At 42.7% G+C, this 19,565-nt stretch overlaps 1 protein-coding gene across 2 annotated transcripts in view; it reads right to left on the bottom strand.

Annotated features, from left to right (window-relative positions):
- sipa1l1 (signal-induced proliferation-associated 1 like 1) overlaps window positions 1–9,940 on the bottom strand; it is a 32,184-nt gene extending 22,244 nt beyond the window's left edge. For both annotated transcript variants that reach the window (XR_013767519.1, XM_079180425.1), the window contains exons 1-8: window positions 9,805–9,940; window positions 7,905–9,494; window positions 7,439–7,661; window positions 6,882–7,012; window positions 4,300–4,488; window positions 3,395–3,569; window positions 2,126–2,229; window positions 1,649–1,806 (exon numbers count right to left, since the gene is read on the bottom strand). Coding sequence is in view for 1 of the 2 variants with exons in the window: in XM_079180425.1 (XP_079036551.1) it covers window positions 1,649–1,806; window positions 2,126–2,229; window positions 3,395–3,569; window positions 4,300–4,488; window positions 6,882–7,012; window positions 7,439–7,661; window positions 7,905–9,359 (2,435 nt within the window). In the remaining variant the exon portion in view is untranslated. The remainder of the gene's footprint in view (window positions 1–1,648; window positions 1,807–2,125; window positions 2,230–3,394; window positions 3,570–4,299; window positions 4,489–6,881; window positions 7,013–7,438; window positions 7,662–7,904; window positions 9,495–9,804) is intronic.
- Between the last annotated feature and the right edge of the window lie 9,625 nt (window positions 9,941–19,565).

Below are 19,565 nucleotides of genomic sequence, written 5' to 3'. Positions count from 1 at the left end.
ACGTTTACCAGATCAAATCAAAAATCATTTGGACTGCAGCCATCAAGACTTAATGACACGAGAGTGGCTTTATATAATGAGAATATGACAAATAATAATATGAAATCTAATATTGTTAAATCCTGTGCACATGTATGCATGATATATTGGGGGTTGGGTGGCCCGGGGTGCCATGACAAAACATTTCTTGGTTCCAAAAAGGGCACTCAACACACCAAAGGGCACAGATATACTAAGTACGACAATGATGTATTTTCCTGCCCTGTGCGTTTAAAAATGTTCCTGAATAAAAACATACCAAAATACACACCAAAGCTTCAAAGCATTTAGGTCAACCACACTTGATACATCGTGACTCAGTCAATTCCCTGTGGACACTATGAATCGGAAATTTACATCTGAAAACCTGGTGGTAGTGTGCGAGTGTGCGAAATTAGTATTGTCTACAGAAAACCTAATTAACACTTGTGAATTACAGAAGGCACGTGTAAGCAGTATTTGCTCTATATTCACTTCATTCCTGAGCTCTTCGTTCACGTGTGCTTGTGTGTTTTTGCTCAGTAATGAAGTAGCCCCATGGGGGACAATTAAGACCTCACACAATGTGCTCAGACTGCAATTAAAACAGCTATAAGTGGAAGAGGGAGGGAGGAGGAGTCAAAGAGAGCAAGATATGAGGGAATGGCAGAAAGCTAGATAAAAAGACAGAGGCAGGAATAAACGGAGAATGAAATGTCCTTCACAGCTGAACGGGCAGAAAGTGCATTATTTCTTAAAAGTGACTCCACAGTAGAGTAGTAGAGAGGGCTCTCCACACTCACAGCCTCCTATAAAATAGAGTGGTGGAACGGCAACGGCAACCATTTCAAGCGACAGATAAGAGCATTGTTATTTCAGCAGTGATGGAAAGGGATTCATGAAAAAAATAAAAAAGGTCATGTGCATACTTTTGATAAAACAAAGTCCAAATTATCTAATATAACCTTTTCTCTACATGCATCTACTGCGCTGGCATCAATATGAGATGACACATTATAAAACAACCACCTATTACTAGTGCAACACCGTTTTTTGGATAAAAAGTTAACTTTTTTTTTACTGAGCTGGTTATTAAAATGTCATGAAACTGACAATCTACAACCTAATTGTCTTACTAATTCCATTTTACCACCTCAAGAAACTCAGCATGAACTACTAAATTCAGCTGTTAAATGATTTCAAAAGCCGTCAGCTGAATAATTGCTCTGCTAATAGGCATTCCTTCATTATGTTTTTCAGTCACGCACACGAAAGCACGCCCGCCTGCCTGCGCAAAGTCACATATTTACAATAAAAAAAACTCAAGGAATCAAATCACTTCGCAAATTTTGAACTACTTTTTCACACCACAGACGCCACCTTTAAACACTGCAGTACCGTGAGCATATATATTAACTATATTAGTATTCATTCATGCTCATACAAAAATGAAAAAATGTATCTAGCAAGAAATGTCAGAGAGGACATCGGAAACAGCAATCTTTCGACTTTATCAGATAACCCATTGGCAAAATAAAATGCAGCTGCGATGTTTGTGCAATAGAAAACATTGTTGTGTTGATACAACACTCTAAATACTCCAATATACACATAGGCGAGTATATCTCACCTGTAGGAGCCGTCTTCTGAACACGGGTTGTGAGCACGCACAACCAAAAAGACGTGCTGGAAGTGTGAGCGAATGTTTTTGGGGGTGAAGGGGAGGGCCCCGGGTTCCTGGAACACGATCGTGACGATATCATTCCCGATATGACGCTTCCGCAGTAACTGGAAAAGCACAAGGACAGCAGGAGAAACTAGAGTTAGATATTGAGCAATATTAAATAATATGAGATATCTAGAAAATGCAGAAAAACTTGAAACCAGAATTACTTAAAATATGTCATAGAAAGTCTGCAGTGCTTTATCTCTGGCATCATCTAGACAATTGCTACTTAAGCCATGTGCAAAATGAGTGAAATTATCGTAGGATCATCTGTAACATTCTGTCCTAGATGACCATGTTCATATACATAAATAACAGCAACATCCTCGTGGACATAAAGACTTCAGTGTGTTGGAACTGTGAGCCGCGTCATTTACCCACCTGTTGCTTATTGTTGGGTGTGTACGGCAGCATGGTAGACACATGGAACATGATCTCATAGTCCTTGTAGGTGGTGTACATGGAGTGGGTGCCCGTCGAGTCAGCTGTGGAGATAGAATTACAAAATTATATTTTGTAACCAGAAACAACTATCGCTATCAGATACGGAGGAACGTTTATAACATGTCCAAGGACATTTGACGGGAAAACATCCAACTGAAAAACGATACAAAATATACAATATGTTTTCATTCTCTCTGAAACATTCATTATAAACTCCCACACTATGAACCCATATGACCAAACACTATTATACTGTTACCCATCTTCCTCTGCTGCTGTTCAGATGACAATGTGTTGCCTGAGCTCTTATAAGTCTCTCGCCCTAAAGAGAGCCCCTGCATGTAAACAACCACCTACATCGTCTATTGATGGGCTCAATTCAGGGAACTAAACCGCCACAAGGTGTTTAAAAGGCCATACTTAAACTAGCTACATGACTCCAATTAATTACACCCCTTCTATAGGGAGTGCTTTGCATGGCTGTGTTTAATCAACTAGAGGCTACTGAAGGTTGTATTGCATGTCTCGCAAAGCCGGACTGGGAGTTCTGGTTCTCACAGAGCATTATGGGGGAGGACTTAATTGACATAAGAATAGCATGGAGTTAAATATCAAAGCAGACATGATGGAGACATCAATCTTGTCTGTGGCAAATACAGAGTTGGGTGGTCAAAGGAGAGAAGAAGAGAAAACGTAGGCTTTCAGTTTCTCTGATAATCTGACACCAGAGGCCATCTGTCACATGTCTGGAATGTCCGTGTATGTTTGATGTGCGCACAAGATTGGTTTACCCACAGTGGTTTCAACTACTGTCAGATGTGAGTCTGTAACACCGATTATGAGTCTTCAGAGGCCATGTGCTCTCCAAGAAGAGTGTTCCTGTGTACTCCGACCCCCTAAGGGTGACACCCACGTCGGTGCACAGAAACACACGTCTTTATGTACTTCTTTTTCTCAATTGATGAGACAGTTTGGACCGCTAAGCTGATAATATTTGCTGCTGCGATATTTACATATCACACTAAAAATCAGTCACCGAGACTTGTCCAGGCTCCTTTAAATCAATCACGTCTACGTAGTGTGTGTCGATCACTGTTCACCCTGCTGCTGTGGGTTAGGCGAGCGTTTCAGTGTCACTGTGACACCGTCTGAAGGCTTCGCCGCTGTATTTGTAGGACAACTTGAGATTTCGGTACATGTACATACTCTTGGCGTCCAGCTGGGCCCGGTAATTGGTGAAGCCTTTGAGCCGAACCCTCTCCCCCAGCAGATGAAGGAACTCCTCCAGTGCGGGACCAGCTGATTCATTGTTGTACATCTCCTCCTCGCTGCACTGGCCCGCCATGCAGTACATCACCCCCACTTTCCTCTGGAAACTCAACTATTGAGAGAACATAGATTGTTGCAATGAAAAGGTGTGTGTGTGGGGGGGGGGGCATATTACTGTGTAGAAATCATGTCGGAGTAACCACGTTGACATTTCGGGGGGGACTCATGTTGGCATTTTAAGAATAAGCACCTTGGGTTGTTCTGCAGTGATCGCGGTGCCATTTTCCAGAGAAATGATGTTGACATTTTCAGAGGTTCAGCTTTTGATGATTGCATCAGGGTGCATGAGTATCAAAGAGCTTGTTTTGTATTATTCTCCTTTTTAAGGTCGAGGCGCGTCTGTGTGTGTGCGTGTGTGTGAGATTGTCCTTCCTTTTGGGACAAAATAGAGTGTGTGGGTGTGTGTGGGTGCCGATTTGTGAGGTTTCTCCACTTAAATCCCACATAATGGTCTGTGGGAGTGAATGGATAAATTCAGTTTAAGAAAAAATATATATAATATATATATATATTAATAATACATAATTCTGCTTCACAATGAGACATCCCCCTGTGGGAAAAATAACACCTACACATTAAATGATTCAGAGAATGTTCTGTACATAGTACAGGATAATGTCAAGGAAACGTGCGTCTTTAGTTCAAAAATGATCAGTTAAGCTGAATGGATAGTATTTTCTTAAGGATGATGATGACAATTTGAAGAAGAAAATAGAGAATTCTTCCAAGAAATAAATCAAAGTTACCTTGCGCAAATCCGTTTCTTAACTGTGTCCACTTACCCCCTGCTCATCCAGCTTCATTAGCTGCTCAGTGACCTTTGGTGTGTTGAGTGCCAGGCGCAGGCAGTGCACGTTGAGCTCAGGCACCAGGTGCTCCAGCACCTCTTTGAGGGGCAAGCCGCGAGCTAGACCGTGCTTGGATGTGGAAGGTACTGCGTCTTCCAGGATGGAGCCCCTCAAGGTATTCAGCTGGAGACAGCACAACCAGAGGGAGAGGAAAAAGAGAATTGGGAAATACAAGGATCAGGACGAGAATTGATTTCTTGAGTTGTTTTAGACTGCACACTGTTTTATACTGTAGTTTGACATGCACACTCTGTATTCAGTGCCCTTGCCAAATTATCATATTTGTGGTGACCTGCATTGTCTGCGGTGTTCTCTACAGCAGTTGTGTGGCTCCATCGTTAAAGATCGAAATAATTTTTCTTACAAGGCTATATTGCACGTACTTCCTCCTTATCTATGTTCTCTACTGACGCCTAAAACTATCTTAGTGTGAGCTACAAATACACTTTAAACTAGAGTATATTTTAATTATTGCTAGTTTTTTTTTTTGTCTGTTGAAGTCCAAAATAAAACAATGCAAACTATTTCTCCATTGATCAGTATAAAATACTTGACTACGTCTGTTATCTACTGAATACAACATTTTGAAACACTCGTGTGATTTTCTCTTAAGAGTCTATCTCACTGCAGTATTGCAGATGCTTGGTCCCAATAACAGAACCAGATTTAGTCTGGCTTAGTAGATTTGCTGCTTAGATCATTTTTAGCGGGGTCCCTCCCTTTCTGCTCAGAAAGCCATCAGTAGAAGACTAGTAAGTCTATGTTTGGAAACTGCAAGAAAGCCTGTTATGAGGCCCGAAGGCCTGTGTAATTATATTCAATTTACAGCATAAGAAGGCTCTTTTCAAAAGATAATCATGACCATCAATGCATCATGGGCTCAAAATCTACATATTTTCCTACAAAATCCAGGATAAAAATTGGTTGTGCCAGACTACGTAAGAACGCATGTTGGTTTTGCTGCAGTAGTTTTCAATAAGAAGACTCTTGAGGCAAACTTGAGGACGAAAGCCATGAATAAATCAAGAGGACCGTTAAAAGGACCAGGACCTACATATCCATCGAGAACAAATAAAAAGAGCTGGATATCTGTAGTGGTCCCAAGGCTCTTAAGATTCACTTATAGTGTTCAGCAGGCCCAGGGTTGGTGCCAACACCCTCAAGTTTAAACAAACTGAAGAGAAGTACTCTCACTTAAGAGAGGGCAATAGTGGACACTGGACATATCTCTTTAACATCAGCGCATCCCACTCACTCCTACAAAAAGCACACATACTGTATATAGCTATGCCTGCCCAGCACCCTTTTCTGAAAATAGCATTTCTGAAAAAAAATGTCGGAAAACGCAGCACAGTAGGTTGTGCGTCATAACCAAGTGATTGGAAGGCCTATTGCTCATGGTGCTCCTCGATACAAGAGCAACGCTTTCCCCTTCTCTGCTAGAATACCGTTGCCGCTATTTTAGTCTCATTTAGCTGTGAAATGGCACAGCTCAGTCCTTCACAGATGAAGGCTGACAAAGATGGTAGGTGGGCGTTCAGCTCAGAGAATGAGGACATGCATCTCTGGCTCGAGTGTCTATAGGAGGGGATGGCAGCAAAGCCTCGAGGGATTCACACAAGACTTCCGATCGCTGCGAACTGTATATGGAGCATCGTGAACAAACAAAAATGTAATCAAACGCATATAATAATATGCGGCGGTGTTAAGGAATGGACATGGAGGCATCTAAGGTCTTGAACTATAGCTGAAGCTTTTATAACGTCTCCCTCCAATTGTGTTTTTCCAATAAGCAAGGCTATGATATATTACTCCTACACAATTTGAACTCATAACAGCATCTCAGCAACATCACTCGGTACAGAGTGTGCTACATACTGACACATTTATGAACATTCACGGCTGCAGAGAGAGAACTGCTACAAATACAGTATATGCTGGTGAATGGAGCGTCACATTACACAACAATCAACAAATCAAGATAGTGAGAAACAATATATGTGTGTATTGCCTCATTCGGTACGGTAAGATGTCTGAAAGGACTACTCAGTTGTAGATAATCCTCAGGTCCTCTTTACAAATATGTGCTATTTTGTATGTTTTGTACGTGGAGAACAAAACGCTGATCAATGGTTCAACCAGACTGATGATTGAAAGGGCAGAAAGGGACAGAGATCCTTCTGTGGCAACAAAATACATACCCAAAATAATTAGAGCCCAAATGAATCGTTGTGGTTTAATAATGATCTATGGGTCCCTTGCGCTTTTCTGGACCGGAAAACAAATTAATAACCAAAGGGCACAACATAATTCTCCCCTAGCAATTAACATTGTGGGAACGTCAACTAAACAAGTTTTGATAATGTAATTCTTCATCATTCTTTTGAGGCCAAAACTATATTAAATGTAAATACATTGATGTTTGAATTACACTCTTTGTCTCTGTGAAAATAGCCACTATTGAAGGAAAGAAGAAGAACAGGTGACTCCATATTCATGTGTCCATTTCAATGTACCTCACTCGTTCTGAAGATGACCCTGTAGTTGTACTGCTGGCCATGCTCCTTGTGTTCATCCAATTTCTCCCGCCTCAGACTCACTGCTACTGGGCCCAGGTTCTCATCTACCCCCAGATAGTTCCAGTGTTCTAGAAGTGAGGAGGAATGAGATTTGAGGCAGGGATGGACAGATAAGGAATAATGTGAACGAGAGGAAGAAATTACAGAAGGGAAGACAACTTGGGAAATTAAAGGAGAGCTGTGTTACTCTACTGGTCTAATGCAGGAAGGAGGTAAAACCTGACTCAAAAATAACTGCCTCCTCCACTGCTTGCCAAATACAGGATGCAGCACATGCATGAATAATAATAATTTAGCCTATTGTCTACAAAACAGTTAAAGCTTGGCTGTTAGTAGAAAATAATGGTGATATAGTCTTTTAAATGATCATAACATACAGTCAACAGCATTTAAGAAAGAAAACCTACACACTAGACAAAAACATAAACAGTCATCAACAATCAAGAACTATGAGTCTAGAAAAGCCCAAATTAAAACTATCCTATTTTGCTCACCTCTGAGGTAGAAGTACTTTCGGTAGTAATAGGTGCCGAGGTCAACATGTTCCACGATGTAACGTTTGGACCGGTCAGCATGTTGGCTCGGCCCGTCCTTGGAGACCTCCAGCACTGCCACACCAGCGTTGGTAAAATGAGTAGTGAGGGTGGCATCCAAAGGTCCTTCCTCTGTACTGCCTGAAGAATTGCTCGAGCTCCCACCACTACCTATGCTGCCCGGCTGGGAGATGGACAAGGAAAACCACGTTATTCATTTATTCTTCACTGCATCTTGAAAATGCAGTAATCCAATTTTAAGTTTTCTTCCATCTTGGTGTTGAAAATGGCCAGAAAGTTCAGGAATCAATATTACAGACTGCAGACTTAACATCAAAACTAAAGAGCCTGGAAGTTTTTAATTAAGACAAATAACCATATATATTTTTTTTTTTATCTAATCATTTTATTCTTGCACTAAACATACCTGTTTAGCAGAAGAGATGTTCCTCTCACCCTCTCCACCAATCTCATTCCTGAAACAAGGGCAGCTGAGCACCAGGTCGTTGCTCTTGTCATCACCAGGGTCCAGGGCGGGGTTGGTACCATGTCCTCCTCCCATCCCCTCCTTGCTCAGTTCCTCTTGTGAGCCACAGGGCGACCCATACACTCCACTCTGATTGGAGGCGAGGGAGGACGTGGCCGAAGCAGAGGCGGCAGCAGCCGCCGAGGCGCCGGTAGTGGTGTTCTTGCGTTTAGACCCAGATTGCCGGCTATGGATCACCTCATTGAGGTCAAAGAGCAGAGACTGGATGTCAAAATGGGCAAAGCCTTTTTGACACGCCCAGGGTTTGGGAGGTGGGCCACTGTCATCCCCTTTCCCCCCGTCTTCAGCGTCCGAGCCGGCTCTCGATGTGTCGCCCTCCACCTTCACACTGCGCAGCTTACGGAATATCGAATCACCGCCAGTCTCAGACTTTGACCTCCTCTTCAAGTGCTTCTCTCGTTCCTTCAGCCGACTGGCAGGACTTCCTCTGGCTGGACCTAAAGATCCGTCTGGCAGGTCCAGTGCAGCCTGTTTTGTTGGGGCCACGGTAAGTAGCTCTGTTAGCTTCTCTGGAGCTGGGCTTCGCTGATCAGGGGCCTCAGAGGACTGGTATCCTTTTAGCATGTCAAAGAAGCTCTCTCCTGAAACGCCATGTTTATCTATGGATGAAGTGCTGCCATACTCGCGGTGCATGGGCGTCCACCCGGAGAAGGACCAGCCCTCATTGCCGTCCACATCCAGCTCACTGATCGTTATATCACTGTTACTGCGCTGGCGGATGCGCCTCATGCCTTTGCGAGGTGAGCCCAGATAGCCATCTGGTGACAGAAAGCGGTTGTCCTTCCCCTTGCTGTGCATCTTGTTCTTTAGTGTGTTGTGGATGTTGCGCAGCATGGATGAGTCCTGCGGGCTTATCAGGTGGCCCAGCTTGGCTGACAGATTGCTGTGGGCTGTGACGGCTGACACCGCTCCTCCTCCACTGCCACCACTACCGCCACTTCCTCCTCCTCCTCCACATGGTCCTCCTCCAACAAGTCTTTCTCTATCACCACTTCCTGATCCTGAAGAGCTGGTGGTGTTGGTGGAGCTGGGCGAGTCCGTTTCCACAGTAATATGCCAAACACCCCCTCCTCCTCCTCCTGCTCCTCCTCCTGCTCCTCCTCCTCCTCCTCCATCCTTCCTCGGGGGCCAATCAGCCACACGAGCCCGAACCCCCATCTTGGGGACGCCAGGGTTGGTGCCGGTGGTGGTTGAAGAGGAGATGTGGGCGCTCTCGCTGCGTGGCGGCGGTGCCCCTCCATTGGGCAGTCGCAGGCGGCGGGTATAGAACTCGTCAGAAGCCGGCACTGAGCCCCCGACCGAGCGCTCTGTCTGAGAACGCTTCAGACTGGTCATGGTGGAGATGGGAAAGGGTGTGGAGAGGGGAGATGGGAGGGAAAGGTAGGGATGAGTTGCTGATGGATTTAGATTAGGGTCAACATAATGCCCACTGAGTGAAGTAACGAGAGAGTCTCACGGATACATTTGGTGCTGCGGAAAGAGCAAAGAAAAAGAAAACATGAATAGGGCTTATTGTTGAATATCAATAGTCAACAAGAGATTCAAATCAATGGTCTCCAATAAAAGGAATGGTAGCATTTACAGTAAGTGTGTAGAATTTCACACCCTACGGCTTATGAGATGTTGCAAAGTTGGCTGGCTTAAAACTTTTACAAATCAAATACTGAGTGCTAAGAGGATATATTTTATCTTGCAAAGAGCATGAAACATTGGCCCCAACCATTCAAGTTCAAGACCTTAAGTTTGTATTATTTTTAATCAAACAGTAGAGACGCTATACCTTTCCGGAGCTGGAGCTTGGTGAAAAGAAATGTGTTGACGGTGAACTTTTACAGCTGGCCTCTAAAAAGCAGTCTGCATCGCAACCATGCTGCAAGAGGACTAGATCCAGTCTGAATGGGACCAACTGAGCAACTGAGAAAAACAGTACAGAGAGAGAAATCCAGTTAGGGAACATCACATGTTCTACAGCATCAAATCTTACCTTAATGTCAGATACTCCAAGAGCCACCATTACAAAGTAAGCAATGGGAAACTACTGTGTGCTCGGGAAATTTAGAACAATAAAGGCCCGCGTGCTCATAATTAGTGTTGTCATGATACTAAATGCCTAAATATAATTTCAAATATTTAGTTTTCTTTTTATAAAACAGGCACTTCAGTAACAGGTCAGGCAGAGAGTGGTACTGCAGCACGAGAGACGTCAAGCGACAAAGTGATAATAAATTCAGGAGAAGCTCTGTGAGAAGTTGAAGAGGGAAAAGCTGCTGAAATCAGTAAGACACCGCAGTAACTGTAGAAAGCGCTGCGTGTTATGAAGAAGTGGGGTCACTCTTGCCGGGCTGCTTCTCCTTTCTGTCCATTTCACATGTCATGATGTGCATTTTGAGTGTGTTGTTTTCCCTCCCGGTCTGAGGGCGGTGCTGTTTTGTGCCGTGCTGTCGAGTGGTTTGTTGGTCTTCGGGTTTACCACCGATCTGGTGTAGCAACTGTAAAATGTATACTCCAAAAAGCTGTTGGTAGTTTTAGGGGTGGAAAGTCCTTTTTGTTCACCTTTTTTCCTCTTGCTTGTTCATTCGGGAGTATTTGGTGTTTATAATTCACCAAGCAGCGAGGGTCGAAGATCGAGCTGCAGCAAGGAATTGTAGAAGCATTTTTGGTATTTGACCCATATCAGAGAGTAAATGTTGAGGTATCATGTGCCTTTGCGACATTGATTGAGACCTTTATTTAACACGTCTATTACATGTCTCACAAATTCAGAAAAGTGCGATGCTGTTGTCGAAGCACTCTTTTAAAAAGAGGCCACAGAATTTAATCCTGACTGATTTTTTATGATATACTGGAAAACTAAATTACAGAGGCTTCAGGATTTAATTTGTTTTGCCTTCTGCATGGGAGTCGTGTCTTTCTTGCTTGGATTTTTCTTCATAACATCAAGGATCCATGACTTTGAAGACCTTGAACAGCCCAGACAGCTTGGAGATTCCCCTGAAGGGCTTGGTGGATTCATTGAAATTGGATCCATATGTACAAAATCAACATCTCAACAAAAAAACGACGCGACAGCTATTGCCCTCCACAGCCATTAATGCGAGAGGTGAGCAAAGACTTCAGCCTGCTCGTGTTTGTCTACTGGTTTGTCCATTATGGTGCACTAGCGCTCTCCTTCACACTTTGTATCACCATGGAGATAAGGAGTCCTACAGTACAGTGTGTGTGTGTGTGTGTGTGTGTGTGAGAAAGAGAAAAATTAAGACAGAGCGATTGATTCCTTCCCTTCCCACAGACCTCGCCGTTTCACAAAACTTAACACCCGCTGTTGAGTAATTATTAATGCTTTAAGCAGCACTAACAGACAAATCACTCCCATACTCACAGAAATCTCATAAAACTATCTGCACGGATCAATGACGCAAGTTGTCTGAGAAAATGTATTTTGTGAACTGGCCCTTTAATAGAGATCGGAGGCGCTTTGTTGTAGCATTGTGCAGCTTTGTGGACAGTAGTCGTGACACTACAGTGTGTCCTCCACTAACGCCGTTTGTGAGTTGTTCAGACGGGCCAGTTGGAGCAGCATGACAGCCTAGTCTGGGCTTTGGATTGGCTTTGAAGTCCAATAGGCAGAAACTCAAAGGTGTTGGTGAGCATTTGTGTGAGTGACTGGGAAACTGGGAAAGCTTTTGATGTGCTATAAGAGGCTTTTGAAGTTTTCCCATTGAAGACTATATTCTAAGAAATACTGTATAAGTACTGTAAGTTCATCTTTAAGATAACAAAGAGCCATGCGGGTTGTCTCAACTGGTTTACTAGAACAGACATACAATCATCTTGGCGTGGATAAAAATTAAACTCTTTCAATTCACTCACAAAAGAGGTCGTGAAATGAGCAACTGAGAGCGCATGAATATAGATGAACCTCCTCAGAGGGGATTTCCTCGATGCCAGCAACATCATTTAAGCTCGTCAAACTTTAAGTCAGTAGAAACCCAAGGTAGAGCAGTGTTTCACCACACTCAAATCCCCTCGATACCAAATGACAGATAGAGTATTGCAAAGTGTTCACTAATTATCCACGTTTCCTCCCATAAACTCCTACATAGGATTAGGCAGTAATAATCGGGTATAGTGTGTTACAAGTGGCATAAACACAGAGCAGAAAGTCGTATGTTGTGGAGTTTTTTTTCATCACATATTGTGAAAGAGAATTTGTTCTCTGACATCCATGTAATTTGGTCCCTCTCACTACAGAATTTGACAATTCCTGTTACGACTCTATTTAGTGTACATGAAGGCAGCAGCAAAAACCTGCAGTAATTAACTACTTCAGCTTAAAAGTGGAGAGCCAGAGTCTCTTTTCTCAGTTTCTCTTGTGCACAAGTGGCCCAATCAGATGCCTCACCAAAGTACAATGCGCATAACATTACAGACCGACGACTTTGCAGCTGATTACAAGTGGCATCTTGTGCAAAAAAAGGGCAAAATTCCATTTTATTCCCACAAAACGATACAGACACAAGAAAAGTACTCTACAAAAGTATCAGTCACAAAGTGGCAACACTGCATTGCCCTCCACTAAGTCAATGAAATCGCACTCAAAAAGTGTAACCCAAATATCTACCCAGAGTGCCTCTCTCTCTCTCTCTCTCTCTCCTGAGGACTGGGTAGCACTCCTTAATGAGAGCTGGGGAGATACTGTACGTTAGGGTAAGGAGACTGGGAATTGAAACCAATGAATGTGGCTTAGCGCGCCTTTCTGCCGTCACAGAGGACCAATTACACCGACAGATACTCGGTAACCTTTAGAGGTGTCGAGATGAGGTCGATTCGTGAGGTAAATACGGAGCGTCGCTGCTCAATGGAGCAAAGTGCTGCCAGGGCCGTCTTCTGGCCCAGTCAACTGAAAACTGTTAACAGAGGAACTAACTTGCATCTTACAGACAATGGTGGAACCATAAACACAGCATTAGCAAATTATGGAAGCGTTGTTTTAGTATCCTACCAGGCATTTGATATTAGAGATATACACTTATATACATTATAGATATATATATAGTTGCACTATAAAGGGATCACTTTAATGGCAGTATGAAGAGGAGGAATTATTACAGTGGCCAATAACTTCTAGTTTCAAGAGACTTGAGTAGATTTGTTCTTGTCCTTCGAAATCGAAATATTTTAACTTCATTTTGTGTTAGCCACTGGTACTTCTGTGAAGCACTGAAAGAGCAGTATTTTGAGATTTTTTTGTTGGTTGTGTTGCATTAATAAGCAGTCTTTTATTTCCTTGAAATAACTGCTCCAGACATAGCAAAGTTAACAACTGGAATAAACCCTTTCAAGTGTAGCAACTGAATAACCACTTTATTTCCCCTACAATTAAAAACAAACCACTCAGTCTTTCCTGTGAATTTACAGCTGCATATATTTTTAAGAAACTATGGGGAAATAAAGTGTTGCCAAAAAATGAGCAATAAACGATAACATTGATGAATAAATTCACTGATGAGTACAATGCCATGAGGGTGCCATTCTTGATACTATGGTGAGATCAAAGATATGTAAATCCTATTGCACTTATTTGAAATGTCTTTGGCTCCTCCAGTGTAAGATTGTTTGCGTGCCAGTCTGGACCCTGTGACGATGAATCTGCTCCTTCGCACAGTTAGTCATAAACACCTGGAAATTACGGAGCACGCGAGCTGACGGACGGCTGAAAGAGGCAAATAAAAGAGACACAGAAAGAGTCTTGAAGAGACGGTACAAAAAAGTTAAGCAGAAGATACTGTGAGTGAGAGAGTGTTTGTGTGTGTGTGTGTGTGTGTCTGTGTGTGTGTGTGTGTGTGTGTGTGTGTGTGTGTAGGTGTGTGTTTGAGAGTATAGCTCAGGTGCAAATACTGAAACCTCCATTTCTTCTCCATTCTCAGAAATACTGTAATTTAGAACAATTGCAGAGTGAATTCATGTTCGGTGTTCATTAATCAGCCGGTATTGTGGTTGAAGAATAGGCCTGTGTTTAGCGAAGATCACCACCTTGCAATCACAGAGCGGTTATTAAATGACAGAAGTGTGGAGGCAGGAGACAAAAGAAAACGGGAAACTAAAATCTGTAAGCTGGTGTCAGTTATGCTCTAGTTTCTTTTTTACATGACCTCATCTTTGACAATCATACACCTGTTTCCAGGCAGACATCCTTACCTAACCGACTGGTGAGTCAAGTCAAGTCAAGACATGTCGTGTCTTTTTGTAAAAACCAGACAACAAAACAAAAAGAGTTTGAGGCCGAGCCTAAGCTCTCTAAGGAGACAGACGGGAGGAACCAAAAGCTTTTGGACAAAAAAAAAAGAATAATGGAAGGAACCTCTCAAGTGTAAATTCAAAAAGAGATCCCCTTTCATAGATGGCTGAGGGTGCGATAGGAGCCGTGTGTGGGGAAAATGGCAATTACAAAATAAACAGAAAGAGTGAGACACTGACTCAAACTTTGACAGCAAGCCCTCTCAAACACCTGCTTCCAAGATGCCGCTGGGCATATTTGTGACCGTTAGCGCAAAATATAGTTTCACGAGTAGGTGCAGACAAAAAAAAACACATGGACAAATTCCAGGTCATGACTCAGGCACTCAGTGCGTCTCTTTCTCGGTCTCACACACAAATACACTCAAAGAAAAGGACACGGATGATGAGGAATGTTGCATCACAATTATTATTTTCTCACACAAGTCATCTTTCCCAGGATCAGTGGGATCAGTGTCTCAGTTTTCCAATTGGTTTAAACTGCGACTCTTTTGTCCTATTCAAACGTTATTGAGTATTAACTATATTTGCGGAAAGCAGTAATGATAGTTTAACATGTTCTCTGGGAATTGCAATCTACAAATATATAAGCAATGACTGCTCTACCCCAACGACGAACATTTAAACGAGCTGCAGGTATTTCAAACCTCGCAGTGGCCTGATGTTGTTAAATGCTACACAGCCATTTGAGAGCTTTGCATCTCAGTGGACGAGGAAATGACAGGCCAAGACACACAGGGAAGATAAGAAGGGAAAAAATAAATCAAACATTATTCTCTTTGAAAGTTGACAAGGCAGTCCAATGTGTTTCAGCTCAGAGCATTTCAAAGTGAAATTGTAATTGTGTGGAAAGATAAACGTGCTTTGCTTATTTTTTTTTCCCCCTTTTCCTCCGCAGAGCTCGGCGGTGGGGTGGGGGTCTCCTCTCTGGTTCAGTGAGATGTAAAAGGGCTTTCGGGAGCTCTGAAGTCTGCCGATTGTTGTCTTTTTCTCTCGAGTGTGAAATTGCGAAGGCGTCGTACGCTCCCCCTATCCCCGGCTCTCACAGTGAGGAGATGAGCATGGAAATGTGAACGAGTGACGAGAGAGAGCGAGAGCTTCTACCAATAGTTTAAATATAAAGCTGTCACTTAATAGTGGACTATATGAATTTTGCTGTGGTTCCAGGTAGCTTAAAGGTTTTAAATAAAAATATGAAACTATTTAAATGTCGCTTTAACAAGAGGTGAACAATGTCCCTTAATACGGAGCAAAATATTTTTATTTTAAAATACCTCAAACTACAGCACTGAGTCACAAACATCTCATTTCTCCAGGACTCCATTGACTCCTATATCAGTTTCATTGTGACTCGTGGTTCATTGGGATCCTCTTTCTTGCATTTCGTCGAAGCGAGCACATGCTTTAGGAAAATATGAAATATTCTTACCTTGCCTTGAGAACAACAACAACAAATAAAAACTGCTCTTCTTTGCCTGTGGATGTCTGGATCTCTTGTAAACACAAAGCCCCTGGAAAGATGAAAAGAAGAAGAAAAAAGTTGAATGTTTCTAGGATCAGCCTCTAACTGTTTAATCTTGACTAAATGAAGTATATTCCATTTAGAATCATAAGTGATGCGGAGAGGCAGCAATATCCATCAACTGATGACAGTTAAATCAGGTTATAGACCAGATTTGCACTCGATTGGCTACATACAGTATAAACTATGCATGTTCAGGGAAGTCACTGCAAATGATAACAAATGAAGCATAGCTGGAAGATTCTTATATTTCCTTCTTATTGTATTTTTAAAATCACATTGAAGTCTGTTCTGCTGTGCCCGTAAACACAAAATATATTACTTCCCGGGTAAATCTCTTTGCCGCTCATAACACTCACGTACGTTTATTAGGTTCAGACTTATGCAGCAGCGCTGCAATACATCCTAACTTATTATAATGCTATTTGTTTTGATTCAACTGCATTGTTGTTTTGGAGGCTGCAGTTTGTGGTGCTGTTGAATTGCATTGTTTTATAGGGAGACGTGTTCTCAGTATTTTGTCCACCCCCTGTATTGTGAGGGCAGACTAAAGTCCTATAAAAGACAAAAACATATACCCTAAAAAAGGGATTTAAAATATGAAAAGCTAAATCTTTCAGTGTCACATGTTTAGAATACATATTTTTTTTCTTGCTAGCTTGTTAGCTCGAGAACATTTTCAATGCTTTTAGGTGTCACATGTCGGTGAACTTGCTAACACGCTGTCCCTCTGGACGACAGCGATGATGATGCCCCTTTCTATGGGGAGAAGAGGAGGTAGGAGTGACGATAGGACATGGAGGGGGAGGGGGGGGGGGGGGCATTACATGGGTGTAGAGGAGAGAGTGACTAAGGCTAAGTGCCACTCTGTTTCAGGTCCAGTGTGCAACAATGACACAAATAGCTATGGCCTTCCTACACAAGTGTGTCCATATTTGTACCGTTGCCACGGGCAAAGCATACCAGTTATCACACCAGTACATTGAGAATATATATATATATAATTAATATATATATATATATATATATATATATATATATATATATATATATATATAGCAAGAAGTAGTTAACCACAACGTCTCGTTTATGACTGCTTATTCTGCTCAAGAATGCCGTTTAATCAAAGCCACAAACCATTTACACAGCAGGACAACGATATGCGCTTCACCCTCACACACTCTTCCTCGCCTTCCTCCTGCCGGGTGTCACTCAAGTTTCCTCTCCTCTGTACCTCCCATGATGCAATGGGCTATTTTTTTCTCCAGTCATTATACATCTGCATTCCTTTATCAAGTTAAAACAAATATGATGTGCACGTGTGAAATACATGCAAAATGAAATGAAAGAAATATATACAGCAGTTTGAATAACAGGGATACCTTTTGGGGGGGAGATACCATTTGTTGAGAGTTTGGGTTGTTTGTATCACACTGACATGTGCTTCTGTTATTTTGCCAACGGCACTTCGATCACTATTGGACGACATTTTTAATGAACTGCTGATCGTTACCCAAACACAACCCATGTGAGCGACACAGCTACTGTGCTCTTCACCATCACGTTTGCTTTAAAGCACTCACACGAGAGGAAACTGGGTCGCGTGAGCTCTGAGGAATCAGGTCCATTCAGCCAATTGTCCTCGTGACGGGTTGATTTATTATTTATGGTAAGCAGAGAGGGTTTTGGGGAGGGTGGGGGGGCTGGCTGGTTGGTTGGTAGATAGGTAGAGTGATTCATTTAGTTATTTATAAAATGATAATTGGGACTATGTTACCTCACAGTGCAAACTATCACTATCACAGAGCTTTGAGCTGTGCATCTTTGAGATGTCGCTTTTAAATTAACATATTGACATGGGCATGTCCTCAGGGAGCCTCCATTGATCTTACCAATAATACTGCCAACACAGACCGCTCCGTAGTTGTGCGGCCGTGGTTGATCTGAGCATAAAGTATTTCGCTGGTCCGATGTAGAAAAAAAAAACATGTCCCACTGGTGGCTGTAAGGTCCTCTTTGATCGCAATGATTAAAAATAGTTTTGGCCTCTGAAGCCCTGATTTTACAGAACATGGATTAGGTGCAGGTTCAGTTTGTCTTGTTGTCGGGTATTGTGCCATGAACACATTTCTCTGTTCCCTGTCATTCTGCGGAGGAAACCCCGTTTAATAAAAAACACAATTAGTTCAGGCTCACCATCCGCCTATGAGACAGACAGGTGGCTACTAAATGGAGCGATGACGCACAACGAAAGTTAAAAAAATTGCCAAAAAACATTTGCCTCGACTGCAATAGGAGGTTTACACCATTGGTCGGATTTAGCCCAAACTGGAGGAATGATGCAAGGTCCTGATTTTCTAAAGGACATGCTTGATTTTCTTTTCAAACAAAAAATGATATGGTGCGAAACGGAGGTTGCGCTGTTGTTTATACGTTGGACTTCCCTGAATTACGTGTCAAACAGCCGTTTGCTTGGATGTATTTGTATCTGTATGTGGCGCTCTGGTTTTCAGCCTGTTAAGCCATGCTGCCCATCATTGCTCATGCTACATACTTCCCGTCTTTAATCTCGCTGCTGCTTTCATCAACTGGCTGCAGAACAGATCACTAATGATAACAAGACCAACCCAAGAGGGACACGAGAGTAGTAGAAAAATGCTAATGAGGTAGTCTAAGAAAAAGCTATTTGAATCTCTGCATTTTCCAGCCTGAAAAGCATGCTTTTTCTTTCCCTGAAACACCTCGGCACTTGCTGACATTTACTGCAAAACGCATGCTGTCACACTGTTCACTCTTGGGTGTCTCCATAAGACAATAAATAAGTAAACAGCGGTGTGAACACACACACACACATACTGAACAAGGGTCCTATCGGAGAGGTTCCAATTCATGTACCCTAGCTCTTCTGTGCCTAAAAATAAGCAACTAAAACTAACCAAGCTGCAGGCATCACGTTGGAAGGATACTGTTCAGCCTCTTCAGACACTATGTGTGTGTGTGTGTGTGTGTGTGTGTGTGTGTGTGTGTGTGTGTGTGTGTGTGTGTGTGTGTGTGTGTGTGTGTGTGTGTGTGTGTGTGTGTGTGTGTGTGTGTGTGTGTGTGTGTGTGTGTGTTGCACAAACATGATACTCTACTGGTATTGGTATTATATTGAAAACATTACAGTTTAATAAAGATGTGTGTTTTGGCAGCGTGCACAGTGTACTAGCTAATTAAACTGAGGAACAGAATTACTGTAACATCATGTTCTTACACGAGGTGCATAAAAGAAGCCAGCCAGTCAGAGGCAAGTGGTAAGATGGCAGCTGAGCTGGCATACAAATAGCTTTGGGGAATTCTCTGAATTACGATTAGGAAGTTTTGTGCATCAATGCTAAACTGTTCCAACAATTGAATCTGTCTTCGTCCAATCAATCACATCGAATAGAATAAAATGTCATTACAACAGGAACACACAGTAGGCGAACGGCTCCGTCAGCTGTGCTCAGGCAGCAGCAACGAAGCCGCTCGGTCCTCTGCAAGAGCCACCTCCGCACCAGCAACAAGAGCCCTCTAATCTGTGCCAATCAGATGACGCTAAACAGCCATTTGTTGTTGAATTGGGCTCCAGTACACGCCCCCCCACCCCCCCCCCCCCCCCCTCCTCCTCATTCCAACAGCCATTGCCGACCCTAGCAAAATGCTGGCAACGTAGCAAATGCAGGCACAGCAGTGATGGTGAC

Source organism: Pholis gunnellus (assembly GCF_910591455.1).
Source record: "Pholis gunnellus genome assembly, chromosome: 19".
In the NCBI taxonomy this organism is placed as follows: domain Eukaryota; kingdom Metazoa; phylum Chordata; class Actinopteri; order Perciformes; family Pholidae; genus Pholis; species Pholis gunnellus.
This window is presented reverse-complemented; position numbering and strand designations above follow the sequence as displayed.